Source organism: Pan paniscus, chromosome 11, assembly GCF_029289425.2.
Source record: "Pan paniscus chromosome 11, NHGRI_mPanPan1-v2.0_pri, whole genome shotgun sequence".
NCBI lineage: Eukaryota > Metazoa > Chordata > Mammalia > Primates > Hominidae > Pan > Pan paniscus.
The window spans coordinates 47135965-47155430 of record NC_073260.2 but is presented as its reverse complement, the minus strand read 5'-3'; the positions used below and the strand labels follow the sequence as shown (position 1 = coordinate 47155430).

Below are 19466 nucleotides of genomic sequence, written 5' to 3'. Positions count from 1 at the left end.
ACATACTCAAATACATTTGCCAGACTTATGCTACTCACAGCACCGAAGTAAGGAGCTTGGTGGACAACCCCTGTGCCTTCTTCTTCCTTCACATAGTTGTCAACAAGCACAGTGAAAGCGCCATTCTCTTTACACTGGAAAGAAAGGACAGTAGGCTTCAGGGATGAAACATTACTGTGTTACAACGTTAACTTTGTAACAGTTTTTCCTAAGAACCTGAAAATGCTTTTAATGGGTAAAATTATTTTCAGAAATAGAAAAGAAAGAATAATGCAGGCTGGGAAGAAACATGCTAATTCAATACATTTTTCCCATAAATAAAAAGTTACCACTTATAAACGAAATAATTATCTGGAGAATGGCAGATAAAAATTTCTAATTTCCTTGGTTACAAATGTGTTTTTCATTAGTTCTCCCTCCCCCAGCTTTTTGTCCCTATGCAGTTTAGGATACAGTCTCAGAAAGCATGCTCCCTAAATTGTTCACTTCCTGGTACATTTTCAATCACTGCATATGTTTTGCTTCTCTTTCTCCTTTCGACTCAGCTCAAGTTATTCAGTCATAAAGGCAAATCTTGAAAGGAACAGGTGGGAGCCACGAGTAGTAAGTTCTACTTACAGGTACTCCACCACCTTAATACTCAGGGGAAATGTGTTCAATTTCATTTTCTTTGCAACAGCAATATCATCATGTTAATACATATAATGCTAACAGACCTACTCTACTTTCATCTTTTTACATTTCTTTCCACAAACCCTTGTTTCTGCCAAACTGGCCCTTTGATGTCCTTCCTTTTTGCATTGGTAAAAAGTATTTTCACAAGTGATTTTCACATTTAACTCCTATAATTCTGTGAACAAGCTATTAGTAGTCCCATGTCTTAAAAATATTCTGGCTGTATTTGCATTTCACAGATGAGCAAACTCAGAACAAAGATTAAACTTAGTCTTATCCAAATCACACAACCAGCAATGATGAAGCCAGGACATGGAACAGGTCTTCTGGTTGCAAATACAATGTTATTCTCAATTACATCACAGCACTCGGTTTCTTTGGAACTTAAAACTAAACTTGAAAAATAACCATAAAATTTTAATTGTTGTAACCTAAATCACCTTGAAACATTTTAGAAGTTATAGTATGATAGGTGCTAAAACTTTGATAGTTTAAACAGAAAGACAGAATACATGGGTCCTTAGAATTACATGTATACTTAGTTACATGTTCTATACTTAGAAGCAGTATAGACAAAGTCACTGCATCTTGTCTCTCAGGGTCTACTTTGGGCCTACCCAGGCCATGGCTGGGCTGCTTCCACCCAGGTCAGTAGATACCAACCACCAGGAGCAGCAGCGCTGCTCCATAGCCAGTGTCCGCTGACTCAGCTTCCCTTGATATTTCACAACAGGTATATTTCAGTGAACATCAGATGATTCCGTCCTGGGTCAAACGATTTATAGTACTTGCCTAAAGTCACCGAAGGTTTCAGGTAGTTTAAGAAGCTTATTTAATGAGTAGGTGTTATTCAACTTAATACGTACCAAGTGCATATTCCAGACAGACCTCTACTTAACCTAAAGTTCCTGTCTAGTGTATCCATGTGCATTCTTTCAGTGGGTTGAGTTTTTGGGTTCTCAATAGGTTTTGTGATTCAGAAAGGTGAAGAGTCACTGATCCAGTGGAAGAGATTTCAGATAATAAAAAAAATACAACATAAAACAAAGTATGTTAAGCTATATGACAGGAGAATGGAATGAAGTAATGACATTTTTCCAAGGGAGAAACCAAAGATGCATTTCAGAAAACTTTCAAAGGACATCTGAGTTCAGACTTGAAGGGTGAGTTAACTCAGCAGATATCAACATAAGAAAAACATAAAGACTTTTAAGACAGTAGGAAAACTTAATTAAAGAAAGGCAGGGAAGCAGGAAAGGGAAGAGCCAGTTTGACTGAATAAAGGATATGTCTAAAGTAATGTGGGAGGATGTGGTCAGGAAGCAGCTCTGCCACATACCGACTGGGGAGGGCACGTCCTAAATGCTGGTAAATAACTAACGCCTGTAGGGAGGAATGGGATGAGGGCAGAACATATGGAAATCCACTGGGCAGCAACGTGGGAGGAGGAAGAAGGCTATTACGTAGGCAACGAGAAATGTGGGAAAACACTCAAGAGGCACAAAAGTGAAAAGGCAGGTAACAGACACACCATGGATAGGGCCCAAACCACAGAGGTCTCCTTAATCAACCAGACTCTTCCCCACACGGAACAGAAACAACTGAGGGTTCAGCGAACATTTTTTTCTGGGATGGGACGTAAGTGATATGTCCAGTTGATTATTATTTCCACATAACCATAAGGCCAGGTCTGCTCATTATCTCATTTCAAGACCTTTAAATAAGGACGGAGAAATTCCTCTTTGACATTATTCTTTCAGTGAGAGAGTGTGGGAGTGGGGACAACAGGGTTTGCAACTGTAGCTGTGGATTCTCCACTGTCAGAAAATAAAACCACATAAAACAACTTTATGACTCTGAAGAAACTAAGGTGCTAAATGTATGAGCTCTGTCGTGGTGCCTAGATTTAAAACAACTGCCTCACTAACCTCCTTGAAATAAAATTGTGTTTACCTTTCCACATGATGTTTTACTGTGATTACTATCTTAACTTTGTCAAAACAAACAAACAAACAAACAAAAACCTCAATAAATACCCTGGGTGATATGTAGACTACATGCAATAAAAATATACACCTAAAAATCCAATCAAATGTAAAATGATTCCTCATACAATTTGAGAAAAATATTCAAATAAAAAAATCCCAGCTTGGCCAGGCACGGTGGCTCACAAGGTCAGGAGTTCAAAACCAGCCTGGCCAAGATGGTGAAACCCCATCTCTACTAAAGAGTACAAAAATTACAGCATGCCTGTAATCCCAGCTGCTCGGGAGGCTGAGGCAGGAGAATTGCTTGAACCTGGGAGGCAGAGGTTGCAGTCAGCCAAGATCGCGCTATTGCACGATATTTGCACTCCATCTCAAAAACAACAACAACAAAAAATCCCAGCCAGGTGCAGTGGCTCATGCTTGCAATCCCAGGAGTTCAAGACCAGCCTGGGCAGCATAGCGAGATTCTGTCTCTACAAAAAACTAAAAACTTAGCCCAGTGTGGTGCTGTGTGCCAGTAGTCCCAGCTACTCGGGACGGGGCAGGGGAATCACTTGAGCCCAAGAGGTCGAGGTTGCAGTGAGCTGTGATTGTGCCACTGCACTGCAGCCTGGGGGACAGAGGAAACCCTGTTTTAAAAAAAAAAAAAAAAAAAAAAAAAATCCTCTAAGACAAGAAAGCTACACAAACAATTTAATTTTGTTGGCACTAAAGCAGACTTTCTGGATTCAGGTACACTCATAAAAGTAATGTCAATTCCACTTCTCACAACACCCCAGCTATCAAATAATCAGATTGTGGAGAGCGCCCACAGTAGCGGTCCCTAAGCTTACCTTCAGGAAATAGTCAAACAGGGGCCTGTACTTCTTGCCTTTAAGATAGGCACCAGGAAATCTAGAAAAGGAGAAAGGCAAACTCACAATTAGATTAAAATCAAATATGAGGCTGCAGCCACATCAAGCTACCACTCCCCTCTGGTTTACTGGCTTCTTAGCCCTAGCCATTCATGCTGTAATGTGTGACTGCAAAATACTTAGTATAGTATTAGTACTTAAAACTAAATTTGAATAATGCAAGCTTTTGGATAACAAAGTTTATTTCTTTTTAAAACTAAAGACACACATACAGACACATGCACACAAACACAGAGCAACTATTTGAATATTCACCTTTCAAGGATCTCATAGTCACTCTCCAATTTATAGAGGGCTGACAATCTGGCTTCCATTAAAATGAGTAATCGTCCTCTGGCAACATCTACGAGAAAAAGGAAAAACGTGGACTTGGGTTATATTCTGAACTTGGCTGATTCCAAAGATATGCATCAAGCATACTTTTGTCCTGAGGAGCTCCTGTACCATGTGCCTCTACTGTACCCAGTACTCACAGAGAAATACTGCAAAGAACACTATGGTATACTGCTTCCCAAACATGAAAATGACAAAAACATCAAATGCACTTAGGCAGTTGGTAGTTATTATTTATCGCTCAGATATCCATTTTAAGTAAATCTTTATTTTTTCCTTCATAAGGTAAACATGTCAATGTTTAAAAATAACATTGACAAAGTAGCTCACAAATTAAGTGCCACATATCACCCCCTCTCAGACATTCTCGTTTGGGTGTCTATGGATCCGGATATTTTTCTATGTATATACAAACAAACATATAGGTAAATGTGTAAGTTCTTTTTATTTTTCTAATTGAGGTAATATTCTATCTGATTTTGTAGCTTTTCACTTAATATACTCTCAACATACTTCCATGTATTAGCACATACAGACTTTTCTCATCCTTTTAAAGAGCTCTATGGGACGCTATTTCATAGAGGTACGAATTATTTCTAACAAGTTGACAGACACTTGAATTGCTTTCAAATTTTCACTACTATGAACACTGGGATGATGAATGTCCTTGATGCATCTGTGTACCCTTATTGTAAGTGTTTCTGGAGGATACCTGGGGCATCCTAGGAAAAGAAAAGCTGGAGCAAATGTATGAACAGTTAAAACTTTGATACTGAAAATCTAGGCCAATTTAAACTCTCATCATAAGCTATGATATTACACATCTGAGATTTACTAGAGCCTATGTCATATATTTAGTTCACCATAAGAAAAATGAGTATTTATGGGTCATTGTAAAAGCCTTTCCAATTTATTGAAAAACTGCTATGAATAAGGTTGCCACTCCCTAGCTCTGACCTCACAGGAACTTCATTGTAAGTGGGGACCACAGTTTCTGATAAAGCTCAGATACAAAGTCTGCCAAGCACAAGAGTTATACACAGGTAGATGGGTGATGTGTTTTGAGATCTCAGTCAGATGGCTGCTGAGATTGTCAAGCTCACCACAGAATGGCTAGTGACCCACCAGTGACATAGGGAAATTGTGCAGATGGGACTGTCCTTGCTCCGGAGAAGCAGCTGCAGACACCTGAGCCAGGCCTCTTTGTGGCCAACAGCTTTCCAGTAGGTCAACTCTTAGTCCTATTTGCTCCCAGAAAAGAACAAATAAAAACTCCCTCCGTACCTTTTTTCTGGCACCCAATCTTTCCCCATTCCTTTCTCAATATTTTTCCCTTGCCAACACAAGCTATTGTTCAATCAAGTTGACTGTTTTAATACAACTATTTTTAAAAATCATGGTAACCATTCTTACACAGCATTAAATACATCTACAATGTTGTGTAATCATTACCATTATCAATACCCTAAACCTTTTCATTTTCTTATACTGAAACTCTGTACTCATTAAACAATAACTCCCCCTTCCCTCCCAGCCTCTGTCAACCACCATTCTACTAGTCTTTGCTCTCTGAAGTTCACTTCTCGATACCTCATATAAATAGAATCATGTAGTATCTGTCTTTTGGTGACTGGCTCATTTTAATTAGCATAATGTTCTCCAGGTTCATTCAAGGCATAGCCTGTATCAGAATTTCCTTTCTTTTTTAGGCTGAATAATATTCCACTGTACGTAAATACCCTATTTGGTTTATTCATTTATCCAATGATAGACACTTGGGTTGCTTCTATCTTTTGACTACTGTGAATAATGCTACTATGAACATGGGTGTACAAGTAACTGTTCAAGACTGCTTTCAATTCTTTGGGGAAAACACTCAGAAGTGAAATTGCTGGGCCATAGTGTAATCTCATTCAGCTTTTTGAAGAAATGTCACTGCCTTCCACGGCAGCTGTGCCATAGCTTTTTTCATGGCAATGAGTTTTTCTCTTTTTCTTTTACCGCCACAAAACTACCAAACCTGAAGGTATATTTGTTCACAAAGTACCAATCTTCTTTTTAAATCTCGGAAAGGCCCTCGTTGAGACTGGTAACTCTCTACCAGTGGACATTTGAAAAGCAAAAAGTTCTCAAGTTCTGGTATCAATTACTAGTAATGACGTGATGCCACATCGCTGAATCTTAGATTCTTCATCTGTCACAGGGGCATGGTGTGGAAAAATGTACTATAAACTGGAAATTATAAGAAAATTTTATGTTCTACTTTTTATATCTCTGTACTATTTTGTTTTGTTAGTTTTCAATTAGAAATGAAAACAAATGTTTAAAGTTATTTTTCTAATTAAGTCAGATTCTTTTCAAATAATTCTATTCTTCATGCAAAAAGAAAGGTAAGCTTTCATATTTTCCAAAATATAAAATTATCTTATCCATATTAATCATAAGTAACCAGCCTCCCACTTACCTTTAATTTTCACATATTGTATTTCTGGATTAACACACACAGCAAGGTTACTAGGTAGAGTCCAGGGAGTGGTTGTCCAAGCAACTAAAGATACAGTTTCATCTTCTTCCAAAGGGAAAGTTACAAATACTGAAGGATCTTGAACATCCTGAAATAAATTGAGGTAAAGTATTGTTTTAGAAATCCACAATAACAGACACCTAAGAAAAAGGAACTACTCCTAAAGAGGAATAAAATAAATCTTCAGGGTAAACCGAAGAAACCACTTACCAGACTTACAAACAGAAAATAGCAAGAAATTCCAAGCAAAAAAAATTTTAAATACTTTAAAAAATGTTTTAATCATCACCTTAGTAGTCACAAAAATAACGTCTTTTGACACCTGGTGACTTTTTTTTTTTTTTAGATGGAGTCTCACTGTGTCACTAGGCTGGAGTGCTGTGGTACAATCTTGGCTCACTGCAGCCCCTGCCTCCTGGGTTCAAGTGATTCTTGTGCCTCAGCCTCCCGAGTAGCTGGGATTATAGGTGCGTGCCACCACACGTGGTTAATTTTTGTATTTTTAGTAGAGATGGGGTTATTCCATGTTGGTTAGGCTGGTCTCAAACTCCTGACCTCAGGTGATCCTCCCACCTCAGCCTCCCAAAGTGCTGGGATTACAGGCGTTGAGTCACCATGCCTGGCCTCTGGTAACTTTTTAAAGTAATGTCTAAGTAGGAACATATGATGGAGGTTTCAGTATTATGATTATCTATTTTGTAAGTCCATCAAGAGTTAAATCAAAAAGATAACTGTTCTGGAATATGGTTATCTTTTTGCCCAAAATACCAAAAAGATCCTACTGAAGCAACACATACTTGAAATTGTAACAGACCCATATAAATTCAGCTCATTAAATAAGAACAAGATTGTCTCCAACTTTACAGAAATGTTTCAACACAAAAATATCAAGGATTTAAAAATAAATAGCTCTAAGGTAGGAAAAAAAAAATCAATCCCCAACAAAAACCAACTGCAATTTAAATAAAGTGACACGAGAGCCATTAGTCACATGTAAAACATCAGACAAACTTGAAATAAGAGACACTACTATTGGCCTGTACCTCCTCAAATATGTCAGTATTATGAGGCATAAAGAGACTAAAGAGCTCTTTAAGATTAAAGAAGGCTGGAGACATACCACTGCATGAAGCACACAATGTAGGTCTTTTTTGTTTTTCTTTCCTTCTTTTTTTCTTGTTAACTATAAAGGACACTGCTGGGACAAGCAGAACCCAATAAGATCTACACATGAGGTAATACAGCATCAATGTTAATTTTCTAACTCCAGTTATTTCAAACAATGTTACTGATTTTAGGAAATATATAGTTTTTAGAGGAAAAGGGCCATAATTCCTGCAACTTACTCTCAAAGGGTACTGTGCCCCACTCCCATAAAAAGAGAGAAGGATAAAGCAAATGTGGTAAAAGGTTAACATTTAGGGAATCTAGTTGAAGGATATAAAGAACTCTCCGCTTTTCTGTGAGTTTGAAACTACATCAAAATTAATTTTTTCTTTTCTTTTTTTTTTGAGATGGAATCTCACTGTGTCACCCAGGCTGGAGTGCAGTGACGTGATCTCAGCTCACTGCAACCCCCACCTCCTGGGTTCAAGCATTCTCCTGCCTCGGTTTCCTGAATAGCTGGGACTACAGGTGTGCACCACCATGCCCAGCTAATTTTTGTAAAAAATTAAAATTTTTTAGGCAGGGCACGGTGGCTCATGCCTATAATCCTGGCACTTTGGGAGGCCAAGGCAGGAGGATCGCACAAGCTCTGGAGTTTGAGACCAGCTGGGGCAATATGGTGAGATCCCATCTCTACAAAGATAAAAAAATTTTCTGGGCATGGTGATGCACATCTGTGGACTCAGCTGCTCAGGAGGGTGAGGCTGGAGGATCACTTGAACCCAGGAGGTCAAGGCTGCAGTGAGCTGTGTTTGCACCATTGCATTCCAGCCTAGGTGACAGACTGAAATCCCTTCTCTAAAAATAAATAAATAAAAGTTTTAAGCCAATACATATATATGTATACTTACATATATACATACACACACATATATACATATATATATATATTTTTTTTTTGAGACAGAGTCTAACTCTGTCACCCAGGCTGGAGTGCAGTAGCACACTTTCGGCTCACTGCAACCTCAACTTCCTGGGCTCATGTCATTCTCTTACTTCAGCCTGTGGAGTAGTTGGAACTAAAGGTTCACGCCACCACGCCCAGCTAATTTTTGTAATTTTAGTAGAGATGGGGTTTTGTCATGTTGCCCAGGTCGGCCTCCAAAAGTGCGAGGATTTCAGGTGTGAGCCACTGTGCTTGGTCAAGTCAAAAAAATTTTAAAAACCCTTGGTTAACAATCAATATACAGACCGCGTAGAATAGAGGTCAGCAAACCATGGCCCCTGGGCCAAATCTGGCTCATCACTTGTTTCATGCAGTGGGTGAGTTAAGAATGGTGACAAAATTGAGAATTGCCTGAAAAGCCTAAAATATTTAATTTGCAGAGGAAAGTTTCCCAACCTCAGTATTAGAACTAAAAATTAAGTATACTCTGTGACTCACCTGGGCGTGGTGGCTCACGCCTGTAAAAAGACCAGCACTTTGGGAGGCTGAGGCAGGTGGATCAACTGAGGTAAGGAGTTCAAGACCAGCCTGGCCAACATGGCGAAACCCTGTCTCTACTAAAAATACAAAACTTAGCTGGGCATGCTGGCGGGCACCCGTAATCCCAGCTACTCGGGAGGCTGAGGCAGGAGAATTGCTTGAACCTGGGAGGAGGTTGCATGAGCCAAGATCACACCACTGTACTTCAGCCTGGGCATCAGAGTGAGACTCCGTCTCAAAAAAATAAAAATTAAAACAAAGTATACTCTGACTCGATAATTCCACTACTTGTTATATAACCAACTGAAACGTGTACAAGACCTAAAAGACAACAGTCACCATGTGTTTAAGTCTTGGTAGATCCTGATTAAAAAAATAAATAAATAAAAATAAAATATAACCCCTTGGGAAATGATTAAACCATTAGAAATATGAACTGATGATGTTCAGGAATTACATAATTTGAGAATATTAAAATAAAAAATATTAAAGGTGGCTAGGTGCAGTGGCTGACACCTGTAATCCCAGCACTTTGGGAGGCCAAGGCGGGTGGACTGCTTGAGCCCAAGAGTTCAAGACCAGCCCAGGCAACATGGTGAAACCATTCCTATAGAAACACATAAATTAGCCAGGTATGGTGGTATGTTCCTGTAGTCCCAGCTACTCAGGGGGCTGAAAGGGGAGATCACTTGAGCCCGGGAGGTCAAGGCTGTGGTTAGCCGAGATCGTGCCACTGCACTCTAGCCTGGGTGACATAGCGAGACCCTATCTCAAAAACAACAACAACAAAAAGGTAACTGCTGATGACTTTTTAAGGTGTGACAACGAATGCTAACATGGCAATGTTTAAAGAAGATAAAGATTATTTATGAAAGATCTATACTGGATTATTTCTTGATGAAATAATATGATATCTGGAATTTGTTTCAGAATTGGAAGGAAAGTGGGAAAGAATATGTGTATGAATGAGGCAAGATTAGCCAGTCATTGGTTGCTGGGGGCCTTAATGGGCCTACAGAAATTAATTATACCATTCTCTTTACTTTTGCATGTCCCTGAAACTGTCCACATTCAAGTGTTTTAAAAAACAACCAAACAGGCCGGGCGCAATGGCTCACAACTGTAATTCCAACACTTTGGGAGGCCAAGGTGGGTGGATCGCAAGGTCAGGAGTTCAAGACCAGCCTGGCCAAAATGGTGAAACCCTGTCTCTACTAAAAATGCGTGGTGGTGGGCACCTGTAACCCCAGCTACTCCAGAGGCTGAGGCAAAGAACTGCTTGAATCAGGTAGGTGGAGGTTGCAGGGAGCCAAGATCGTGCCACTGCACTCTAGCCTGGGCGAAAGAGCAAGACTCCGTCTCAAACAAACAAACAAACAAAAACCAAATATAGCAATATATTAAGATTTGACAAAGGTAAGCCTTGGAAACCTTGTGTTTACCATATCATTCTCTACATTGTTAAGTGCTTAAAATATTTTACTAAAAAAATACAAACATGAGCACAATCACAGAGAGGTGGTAAGGAGATAATAGAAATCATCATACCTGCCTTACAAGGATTTACAAAATCAATCAAACAGGATATGTGAAAGCATTCTATAAATAAAACGTGCTTTGAAAGGCAAATTTTACTAATGTAATTTTCAAACCTAGGCCATGAAACAAGAATTCCAAACAAGTCAACATCCTTTAAAAACAGAGGGTCAGATAAACTCTCAAAACTGAAAACAACTCAGTATACACACGAGAAGAGATGGTTCACATTTCAGAAGACTTACTAGTATATAATATCTGTCTAGATATGGTATAACAATACACTCTGTAAACATCAAACATGTCTAAACACCTCAATCATAGCAACAACAACAACTGATTCTATTTCATCAGAGGAAAAATAATACCATTTGGCATCTCAAATTAATTTTTTTCCAAATACCGTTAACAAATAAATGATATCATGAGGTCCCAGATAAGGCATAAAATTACCCAACCCTTAAGAAACGATGACTACAGGAAGTATGTCAAAGCTGGACTTGTTAACCCAACAGAGAGGCACAAAAATATGGTCAAAACAAGCAAAACCTATCACATTAAGACACATCATAAATCCAATGTGGAAAAAAAATCCCTCATCTTAACAGAGCCTTAGTATACTAACTGGCAATATTTCCAGCACTCAGTAAGAAGTGGTCAAAGTGGTGGATGTCGTGGGCAACATTCCACACCGGGTCTACTTGGGAATACCTACTGTGATCATAACTACTCAGCTTCCACCTACAAAACTCAATGCTGAATAATGTCTCTACATTTCACGTACCTTATAATTCTGGTGTGACTCGAAGTTGGAAAGTGGAGTGTTACATGCCGTAGAGAAGGGCATGACTTTCACACCTCTATAAACAAGGCCTTTATCATAGAGTTGTTTGAAGACCCACCTGATAAGAGATGGAGTTTCACAATTACAGAACAAAATTCTATTTCTGAAAATGCAAACATTTATGCCATTTTCTTTTTAGAGTTTCTGTCTGCCAAATAAGTGAAAAAACAATGTCTTTCATTGGGAGACTGGCAGGTAAATTATAACAGATCAATATAGTAAGACATCAGGCAGACATTAAAATGCTAATATCTACTGATATCGAATGATGTTTAACACATAATGTTGATTAAGAAAAGCAACTGGCAGGCTGGGCGCAGTGGCTCACGTCTGTAATCGCAGCACTTTGAGAGACCAAGGTGGATGGATCACCTAGGTCAGAAGTTCGAGACCACCCTGGCCAACAAGGTGAAACCCCATCTCTACTAAAAAGACAAAAATTAGCCAAGCATGGTGGCGGGCGCCTGTAATCCCAGCTACTTGGGAGGCTGAAGCAAAAGAATCACTTGAACCTGAGAGGCGGAGGTTGCAGTGAGCCAAGACTGTGCCACTGCCCTCCAGCCTGGGCAACTGAGCGAGACTCAGTCTCAAAAAAATAAAAATAAAAGTTCTACATTCAAAAACAAACCTGTTCCCAAAGATTTTCAGAGAAATAACGATGGACTCAAAAATAAACTGATTCATGCTAGTGCATTTTTCCAATTATCAATACAACAGAATATTTCTAGAATATTTACCATATTTACAATTTTAAATAAACCTACCAGACTGATTCCATGAATTGTGGATACAGAGTTTTATAGTCATTGTCAAAGTCAATCCATCGGCCAAGTCTGCTAACAGTAGACTTTAAAATATTAATATTAGAACAGTATTAGACAATGATATTTATAATTGTACATCAATGTGTGTTTATTTCTATTGTCATCACAAATGAAAATTTTGGGACAACAGAATAATCAATGGTACAAGTAAATCTATACTGCCAACAACATATTATGTAAGGTTAAGAACCAGTTTTCTTGGCATTCATCCTACATGCACAAAATGTTATTTACAAGTATAAATATTCATTTATAAAAGTCTACCAAAACCACCACTTGGCAAATATCACAGGCATAATTATTACTGGCAAAAACCATCCATGGATGTTAAAATTAATAAGTGAATGTATGACAAGAAAAAGAATATTTGGAAAGAATCTCCCCACAAGATACTTATTAATTACAAAGGAAAAACTACAACTTTACAAAGCAGAAAGCTGACAGCACTTTAACCAAGTGAACAAAGTTATCACCATCAATGTGACATAGCCACAACACATGCCACCTGATATAATGCATTGAGAAGGGCATAGCATCACTTCTGCGGCATTGTCACCAAAAATGCATAACCTAAATTAAATCAGGAAACCTCACACATTGAGAGACATTATAGAAAATAGCTGTTCTGCAATCTTCAAAAGTGAGAAGGCCATGAAATACAAAGGACTAAATAAATGTTCCATACTTAAGAAGACTAAAAAGACATGACAACCAAATGCAATATGTGATTGGTCAGAAATAAAAATTAATGGGGCAACTGCTTTTGAAAATTCTATTAATATTATGGTTACCGAAGATGTTAGCAGCTGGGAAAGATGGATGAAGGATATAGGGGAACCCATCATACTACTTTTTCAATTGTTTAATAAGTCAAATTATTTCAAAATGAAAAGTTAAAAAAATTGAAAAAAGTATTTGAGAAAAAAAGAAAAGGCCTATATATCATGTTATACTTACTAGAATTTTTCCCTATTGGTGACCATGCAAGAAAGTTAGACCAATTAAGCACACAGAAGTCAGAAGAGAGATGGTTCAGTTTAAGCTAACCGTTTAAGTAATAGGGTTGAAGGTGGAAGCTAACACTTTTTCTACAAAAAATAAATTAATAAAAAAAGCACAAGGGACCATAAACCATTTCAATGCCCATTTACTAACTACATTTGCTGTTCATTCTACTGAAAAAAACCCAACATACCTTCCACTCAGCAGAATATCTCATCACAATTGCTCGGCACTGATTGTTATACTCTGTAATCCCCATTTTGGCCACATCCTCTGGTCCTCTGATTCCCAGTGTCTTATCAATTTCATATTCCTGAAAATTTGTGATAAGACTGTTACCACGCTGCCCTATGAAAACAACTGCAACTATGCAACTCTAGAAAACAAAACAAATCAAACTACAAATATTATAGAAATGAACTAGAAGGTCTGACAGTCAACGTTCATCATACTTGAACATATTATATGACAAAATCTAATGCTTATAAAAAAAATCAGAAAATTATAAAGCTGGATACTCAAACATACCACAGGTAAGCCATGGCAATCCCATCCAAATCTTCTGTCAACATGAAACCCACTCTGGTGAGCATATCTTGTAACTATATCTTTAATTGTACCCGCAAGTATATGTCCATAGTGAGGCAGTCCAGTTGCAAAAGGAGGACCATCATAGAAGGTAAATCTAACAGGTAATAAAAATATATCAAGCCATTTAAAAACAGCCAAAATTTAAAGCATTTTTCTATAGATAGCTCTTGTCATAGTGGAGTCTTCAAGAAGGAGAAAAGCAGCAAGATCAGGAAACCGACAGACATAATTGATTTGATATTTACTGGTGGTCCTGCCTTCAGAAAGGCTACAATTGTGGTAGAGCTACAGAGACCTCCATTTGATTATCCATTTTTCATTTATTAGTTCCATGACATAAGGCAAATTATTTATCCTGATCTTGAGTTATCTCATCAGTAAAATAGGGCAATAAACCCCTATCTCATAGTTTTTGACCAGAGGAGACATATAATGAAAACACTGATTAAAGGACTAGTCTTTTAGGTGAATGAGGACTAAAGGCAGGTAGTACTATAGTAGCCTTCTATGGGGTACTTAGGTGTAAGTGCCTAAATGAGGGTGGTGATGAAGATAAAGGTGGAAAGAGGGTGACACGGAGGATGACATATAAATTTTACTCAGATGACCTTTTAAAGAAACAAAATTTACCCCAATAATTGAGAACTCATTCATTCAATGTATATCTACTACTGAGTACCCACTATATAGGGAGCTGGGGGATTCTGGGAATAGAAAGATTAATAAAGAGTATCTGCTTTAGGCCGCGCGTGATGGCTCACACTTGTAATCCCAGCACTTTGAGAGGCCGAGGTGGGTGGATCACTTGAGGTCAGGAGTCCGAGACCAGCCTGGGCAACATGGTGAAACCCCGTCTCTACTAAAACACAAAAATTAGCTGGTGTGATGGCGGGCACCTGTAATCCCAGCTACTCGGGAGGCTGAGGCAGGAGAATCACTTGCATCCGGGAGGCAGAGGTAGCAGTGAGCAGAGATTGCACCACTGCCCTCCAGCCTGGATGACAGTGCGAGACTCCATCTCAAAAAAAAAAAAAAAAAAAAGTATCTGCTTTAATGGAATTCAGTCTAAGAAATGACTATTCTTAAGGGACCTTAACCTAAAAAATTCACATACTTTGGTTTATGTTTTGATTGCTTTAAGCATTCCTGAAAACAATTAAATTCAGTCCAAAACTCCAAGATTTTCTCTTCTTCAGCAGGAAAATTTATGTTTTCTGGAACTTGTTGAAGCATTTTGTTGCTGCAAAAGAAATCAAATTTATTACTGTCAAAAGAGAAATCTAGGAATAACAGAGTACCATATTATTAACATGGGTGTATATGACACTATCCATACTTTTAAAAAATTATAGCTTTATTGATGTACAATTTACATAGTGTAATGTAAAAAGTGTACAATTCAGTGGCTTTTTAGTATATTTACAAGGTAGTATAACTAGTAATACCTAATTTCAAAACGTTTTCAACCTCCCCTCCCCACCAAAACACCCCAAAACCATTAGCAGTCACTCCCCATTCTTTCTTCTCCATAGCCAGTGGCAACGATTTATCTTCTTTCTGTCCCTGCAGATTTACCTATTCTGGACATTTCATATAAATGGGAAAATTTATATGAATCATCTATATGTGGCCTATTGCATCTGGTTTCCTTTCTCTAGCATGTTTTCAAGGCTCATCCATGATGTAATATGTATTCATACTTCATTACTTTTGATAGCTGAATAGTATTCCATTTCATGAATATGCCACATTTTGTTTATCCATTCATCATTTCTTGGATACCTGTATTGTTTCCACTTTTTGGTTATTATGAATAACGCTGCTATGAACATTCACGTACAAAATTTTGTGTGGATCTGTTTTCATTTATCTTGGGTTTGTAGCTAGAAGTAGAATTTCTGGGTCACATGATAATTCTGTATTTAACTTTTTGAGAAAATGCCAAAATTTTTCCAAAGTGACTGTACTATTTTACATTCCCTCAGCAGTGAATGAGGATTCTAATTTCTTCAGATCCTACCCAACACATCTTATTGTCCATCTTTGAATTACAGTCATTCTAGGAGATGTTAAGTAGTATCTTGTGGTTTTGATTTGCATTTCCCTAAGGACTAATGATGCTGAGCATCTTTCCACGTGCTTATTGGCCATTTGCGTATCCACGTTGGATAGATATTTATCCTTTGCCTATTTTCTAATTGGGCTCTTTTTGTGGTTGGGTTTTAAGGGTTATGTATACATCCTGGATACAAGTCCTTTATCAGATATATGATTTATAAAAAATTTCTCCTGTTCTGTGGGCCGTCTTTTTATTTTCTTGATGGCATTTTTTGAAGCACAAAGATTTTTCATTTTAATGATGCCCAATTTGTCTATTTTTGGTTTTGCTGCTTGAGCTTTTGGTGTCATCAATAAACCATTACCTAAACAAGGTTATAGATTTTTCGCTTACATTTAGGCCACAAATAATTTTGAGTTATTTTCGTATATGGTGTCAGGGAGGGGTACATGGCTATTATTTAATATTCAGTAATGGTAGAGACAATGTTTCCAAAAGTAAGCAGGAAAATCTTGGAAATTCTATCTAGTGGTGCAAAAAACTCATTAATAATCTGAAGAAAAATATCTCAAAGTAGTTAAGAATTTTCTTACCTACACTCACATGACAGAAATCAGTTCTCTTGAAGTAACTTCATCTTCTCTTTGAGGAAAACTGGTAAAACTTAAAAAATCTTAAAGCTAAAAAGATGAGAATCTCACATTCGAATATAGATTCCAGTTTTCCATTTTACCCTTTTTATTGCTTATTCATGATTTTTATGAAGGATGAGCCCAATACCTTTCTGGTTTAGTCCCTAATGAGAGAAGTCTTAAAGTGTCTTTTTAAATGTTTTGCTAATAACCTCATGCAGAGACACTTGATCAATCTATGACATAAGTATCTAGTGAGCCACCCTTGAGACCTTTCCTTCTCAAAGTCTATTTATATTTACTTAACAATTCTAACAAGGTGGGTGACGAGCTTTCCAAGTCAGTATCAGATCAGAAGGGGATAGAATTGCTAATAAGAGAACAACAGAGAAGATAAAAAATCTTAAGTACTCAAGAACCACAACAGACCAGGGTAATCAACTCTACAGGAAAAGACACCTACATACCTCAAACAGTTTTGAAAGCATCAAAAGCATCATAGTCTAATCAAGTTATTGATTCAAGTTATCATTTAAAAAAAAGTCTGTGACAAGTAGTATCTTTCATTTTCTTTTACCCTCATTAATTTTTCAGATGTGTGAGTGCCTCTGAGTTTAATTTAAGAAAAAACAGGACAAGAACAGTTGGGCTGTTTAACTAACTGAAATAGCTATTTCTGATCACAGTATGCCATTAAAAGGTATTAAACAGAAGTTTTAAGGCATTTTAGATCTTCAACTCTTATTATAACCTCTAGCCTTTCAAGGACCAAAATAAGTGTTTGTGCATTTACTGATTTATTTAGGTTCATTGCATACCTTATCAGAGGCCAACTGCAACTTATGGGATTGTTATCTGAAGACTAACAGACCTTTAGATACCAACACATTCTAATCTCTTCAAGGCTGGTCCTACTATGGCCCACATCTATGGGAGCTTATTAGAGATGCAGACTTACCAGCCTCACCTCGCACCTACGAGTCAGAACCTGCATTTTAACAAGATCCCTAGGGGATGAGCATTCACATCAAAGTCTGAACATCACCACTCTTGCACTGTTCTAACAATTATTCAGGAATATCTATCTGAATTTTTATTTTTGAGAAAATAAGATTTAAGCTTTCTGAGAAGAGGACCATTCTTTTTTTTTTTTTTTTTTTTTTTGAGACAGTGGCTCACTCTGTCACCTAGGCTGGAGTGCAGTGGCACAATCATGGCTCACTGCAGCCTTGACCTCCCTGGGTTCAGGTGTTCCTCCCAGTTTAGCCTGCCAAGTAGCTAGGACTACAGGTGTGCACCACCACACTCAGCTTTTTTTTTTTTTTTTTTTGGTGGGGAGGGGGTGGTTTGTAGAGACAGGGTTTTGCCATGTTGCCCTGGCTGGTCTTCAACTCCTAGGCTAAAGCGATCCTCTTGCCCTGGGCTCCCAAAGGGCTGGGATTACAGGCGTGAGCCACTATGCCTGGCCAGCTCATTCAGCTTTTACTGTGTTTTTTAGGGAGTCTCTACTTTCCCCAAAGATTAAGACTCACTGCATTATTACGTCAAGCATAAAGACTCAGTATAACAGCATTGACTATTCAGGAAGAATCATGTACCAGCGACCGGGCTATGGCAGCTGCTGAGGAGAAGCAGCCTCCATGCATAAATCACAGGATTGCTGTGGCCCATCGAATCCACTGGAGAGCTGTCCATGCACAACAGCATCCAGCAACCACAGGGCAGGGACAGAGCAGGTTAACCTTGCACAACAACCTTGTTGTGCAGAGGGATGCCATCCCCTTTGTTTCCCTCTTATTGTAATCCAGGCCCTTGACTCTTCCCTGCTCCACAACTCCTTCAGGTCACCTTAACCTCAACTTCCCGTTCAGCAATTTCGAGACCACCCTCCCTGATATTAACTACATATTATTCACATTACTTCATATTATTTTGCCTCAATATATTTTAGAAACGCACACTAAAACCATGTTTTGTTTAAAATTTCATAATTCCTTCCAGAATTGCTTCCCTTTTAAACTACTGTATTAGTGGTTCCAATATTCTTCCCATTACTTAGGCATGACATTTTTGAGTCACCCCTGACACTACTCAGAAGATACACACATCCAATTAATCATCAAGTCATGTGGATCCTACCTATAAGCCTATTTCTGTTCCCCCTTTTCATTCTCCTCTAAATCCATTTCTGTTTCTCCTTTTATTCTCAGGTCTTCATAATCTATTAAGTCAAATGTAACCTGAAAGTGGGACCATCTCAAACGTTTCCTCAATTTAGTTATATCCTATTAACATAGACTCCACAGGTATACTCATGCAAATGTACAAAATGTGTATACAATGACATTCACCGAATAATTGTTTCTCCAGGCAAATAACTGAAAACAATTTAAATATTCATGGTGACTGAAGTAAATTACGGTACATCAATAAAATAAGTATCTCGCAGCCATTGAAGGTAATAAATTAAGACATATAAAAATACGTATTGCCTATAAATAAAGTCACAGCTATATCAATTTATACTATGTATATCATTCTCAAAAGATTTTACTCATTTCAAACACTACCTCATTCAAAAAGGCGACCATAAATTCCTGAGGCTGGAAACGAACGAACGGCAAGCCCCGAAGAAACACGCTCTTTTAAAAATTAAATCTTGTGCTACTGTTTCGGGGTTGTAACGCGTGCGTGACCCTCGTCTTTGAGGGCCGGATCCTGCAGGGAAGAGAGGGCGTACCTGAGGGGCCTCGCGTGCCTGGACAGCCCCGCGGGCCAGCAAGCCTAGAAGCAACTCATCCGGCGTCCACGCTGCAACCGCGCGCACGGAGGTGATGCAACGCGCTGAAAATGCGGAATCCAGTGAAGGAGACAGGCTCCGCACCGGCCAATCAGTGCGCGCTGCCTGACACCTGCCAACAAGCCAGGCGCCGATTGGTCGCGCCGGACAT

The 19466-nt window shown here is 38.4% G+C and overlaps 1 protein-coding gene and 1 non-coding gene across 3 annotated transcripts in view; both read right to left on the bottom strand.

The window, feature by feature from the left end:
- The window catches only part of IARS1 (isoleucyl-tRNA synthetase 1), an 83530-nt gene extending 64147 nt beyond the window's left edge, over positions 1-19383 (bottom strand). The window contains exons 1-10 of one of the 2 annotated variants that reach the window (XM_003807832.5): positions 19256-19383; positions 14939-15064; positions 13762-13918; positions 13427-13546; positions 12172-12254; positions 11348-11465; positions 6375-6522; positions 3833-3920; positions 3497-3557; positions 39-134 (exon numbers count right to left, since the gene is read on the bottom strand). In XM_003807832.5, coding sequence (XP_003807880.1) covers positions 39-134; positions 3497-3557; positions 3833-3920; positions 6375-6522; positions 11348-11465; positions 12172-12254; positions 13427-13546; positions 13762-13918; positions 14939-15057 — 990 coding nt within the window. In that variant the 5' untranslated portion in view covers positions 15058-15064; positions 19256-19383. Of the gene's footprint in view, positions 1-38; positions 135-3496; positions 3558-3832; positions 3921-6374; positions 6523-11347; positions 11466-12171; positions 12255-13426; positions 13547-13761; positions 13919-14938; positions 15065-19085 lie in introns of both variants that reach the window. The other variant, XM_003807833.5, reaches the window with a different exon arrangement.
- On the bottom strand, positions 18106-18238 carry LOC112440929 (small nucleolar RNA SNORA84). Its single transcript, XR_003028914.1, has one exon. It is a non-coding gene; the product is annotated as a small nucleolar RNA SNORA84 (small nucleolar RNA).
- Positions 19384-19466: the final 83 nt, after the last annotated feature.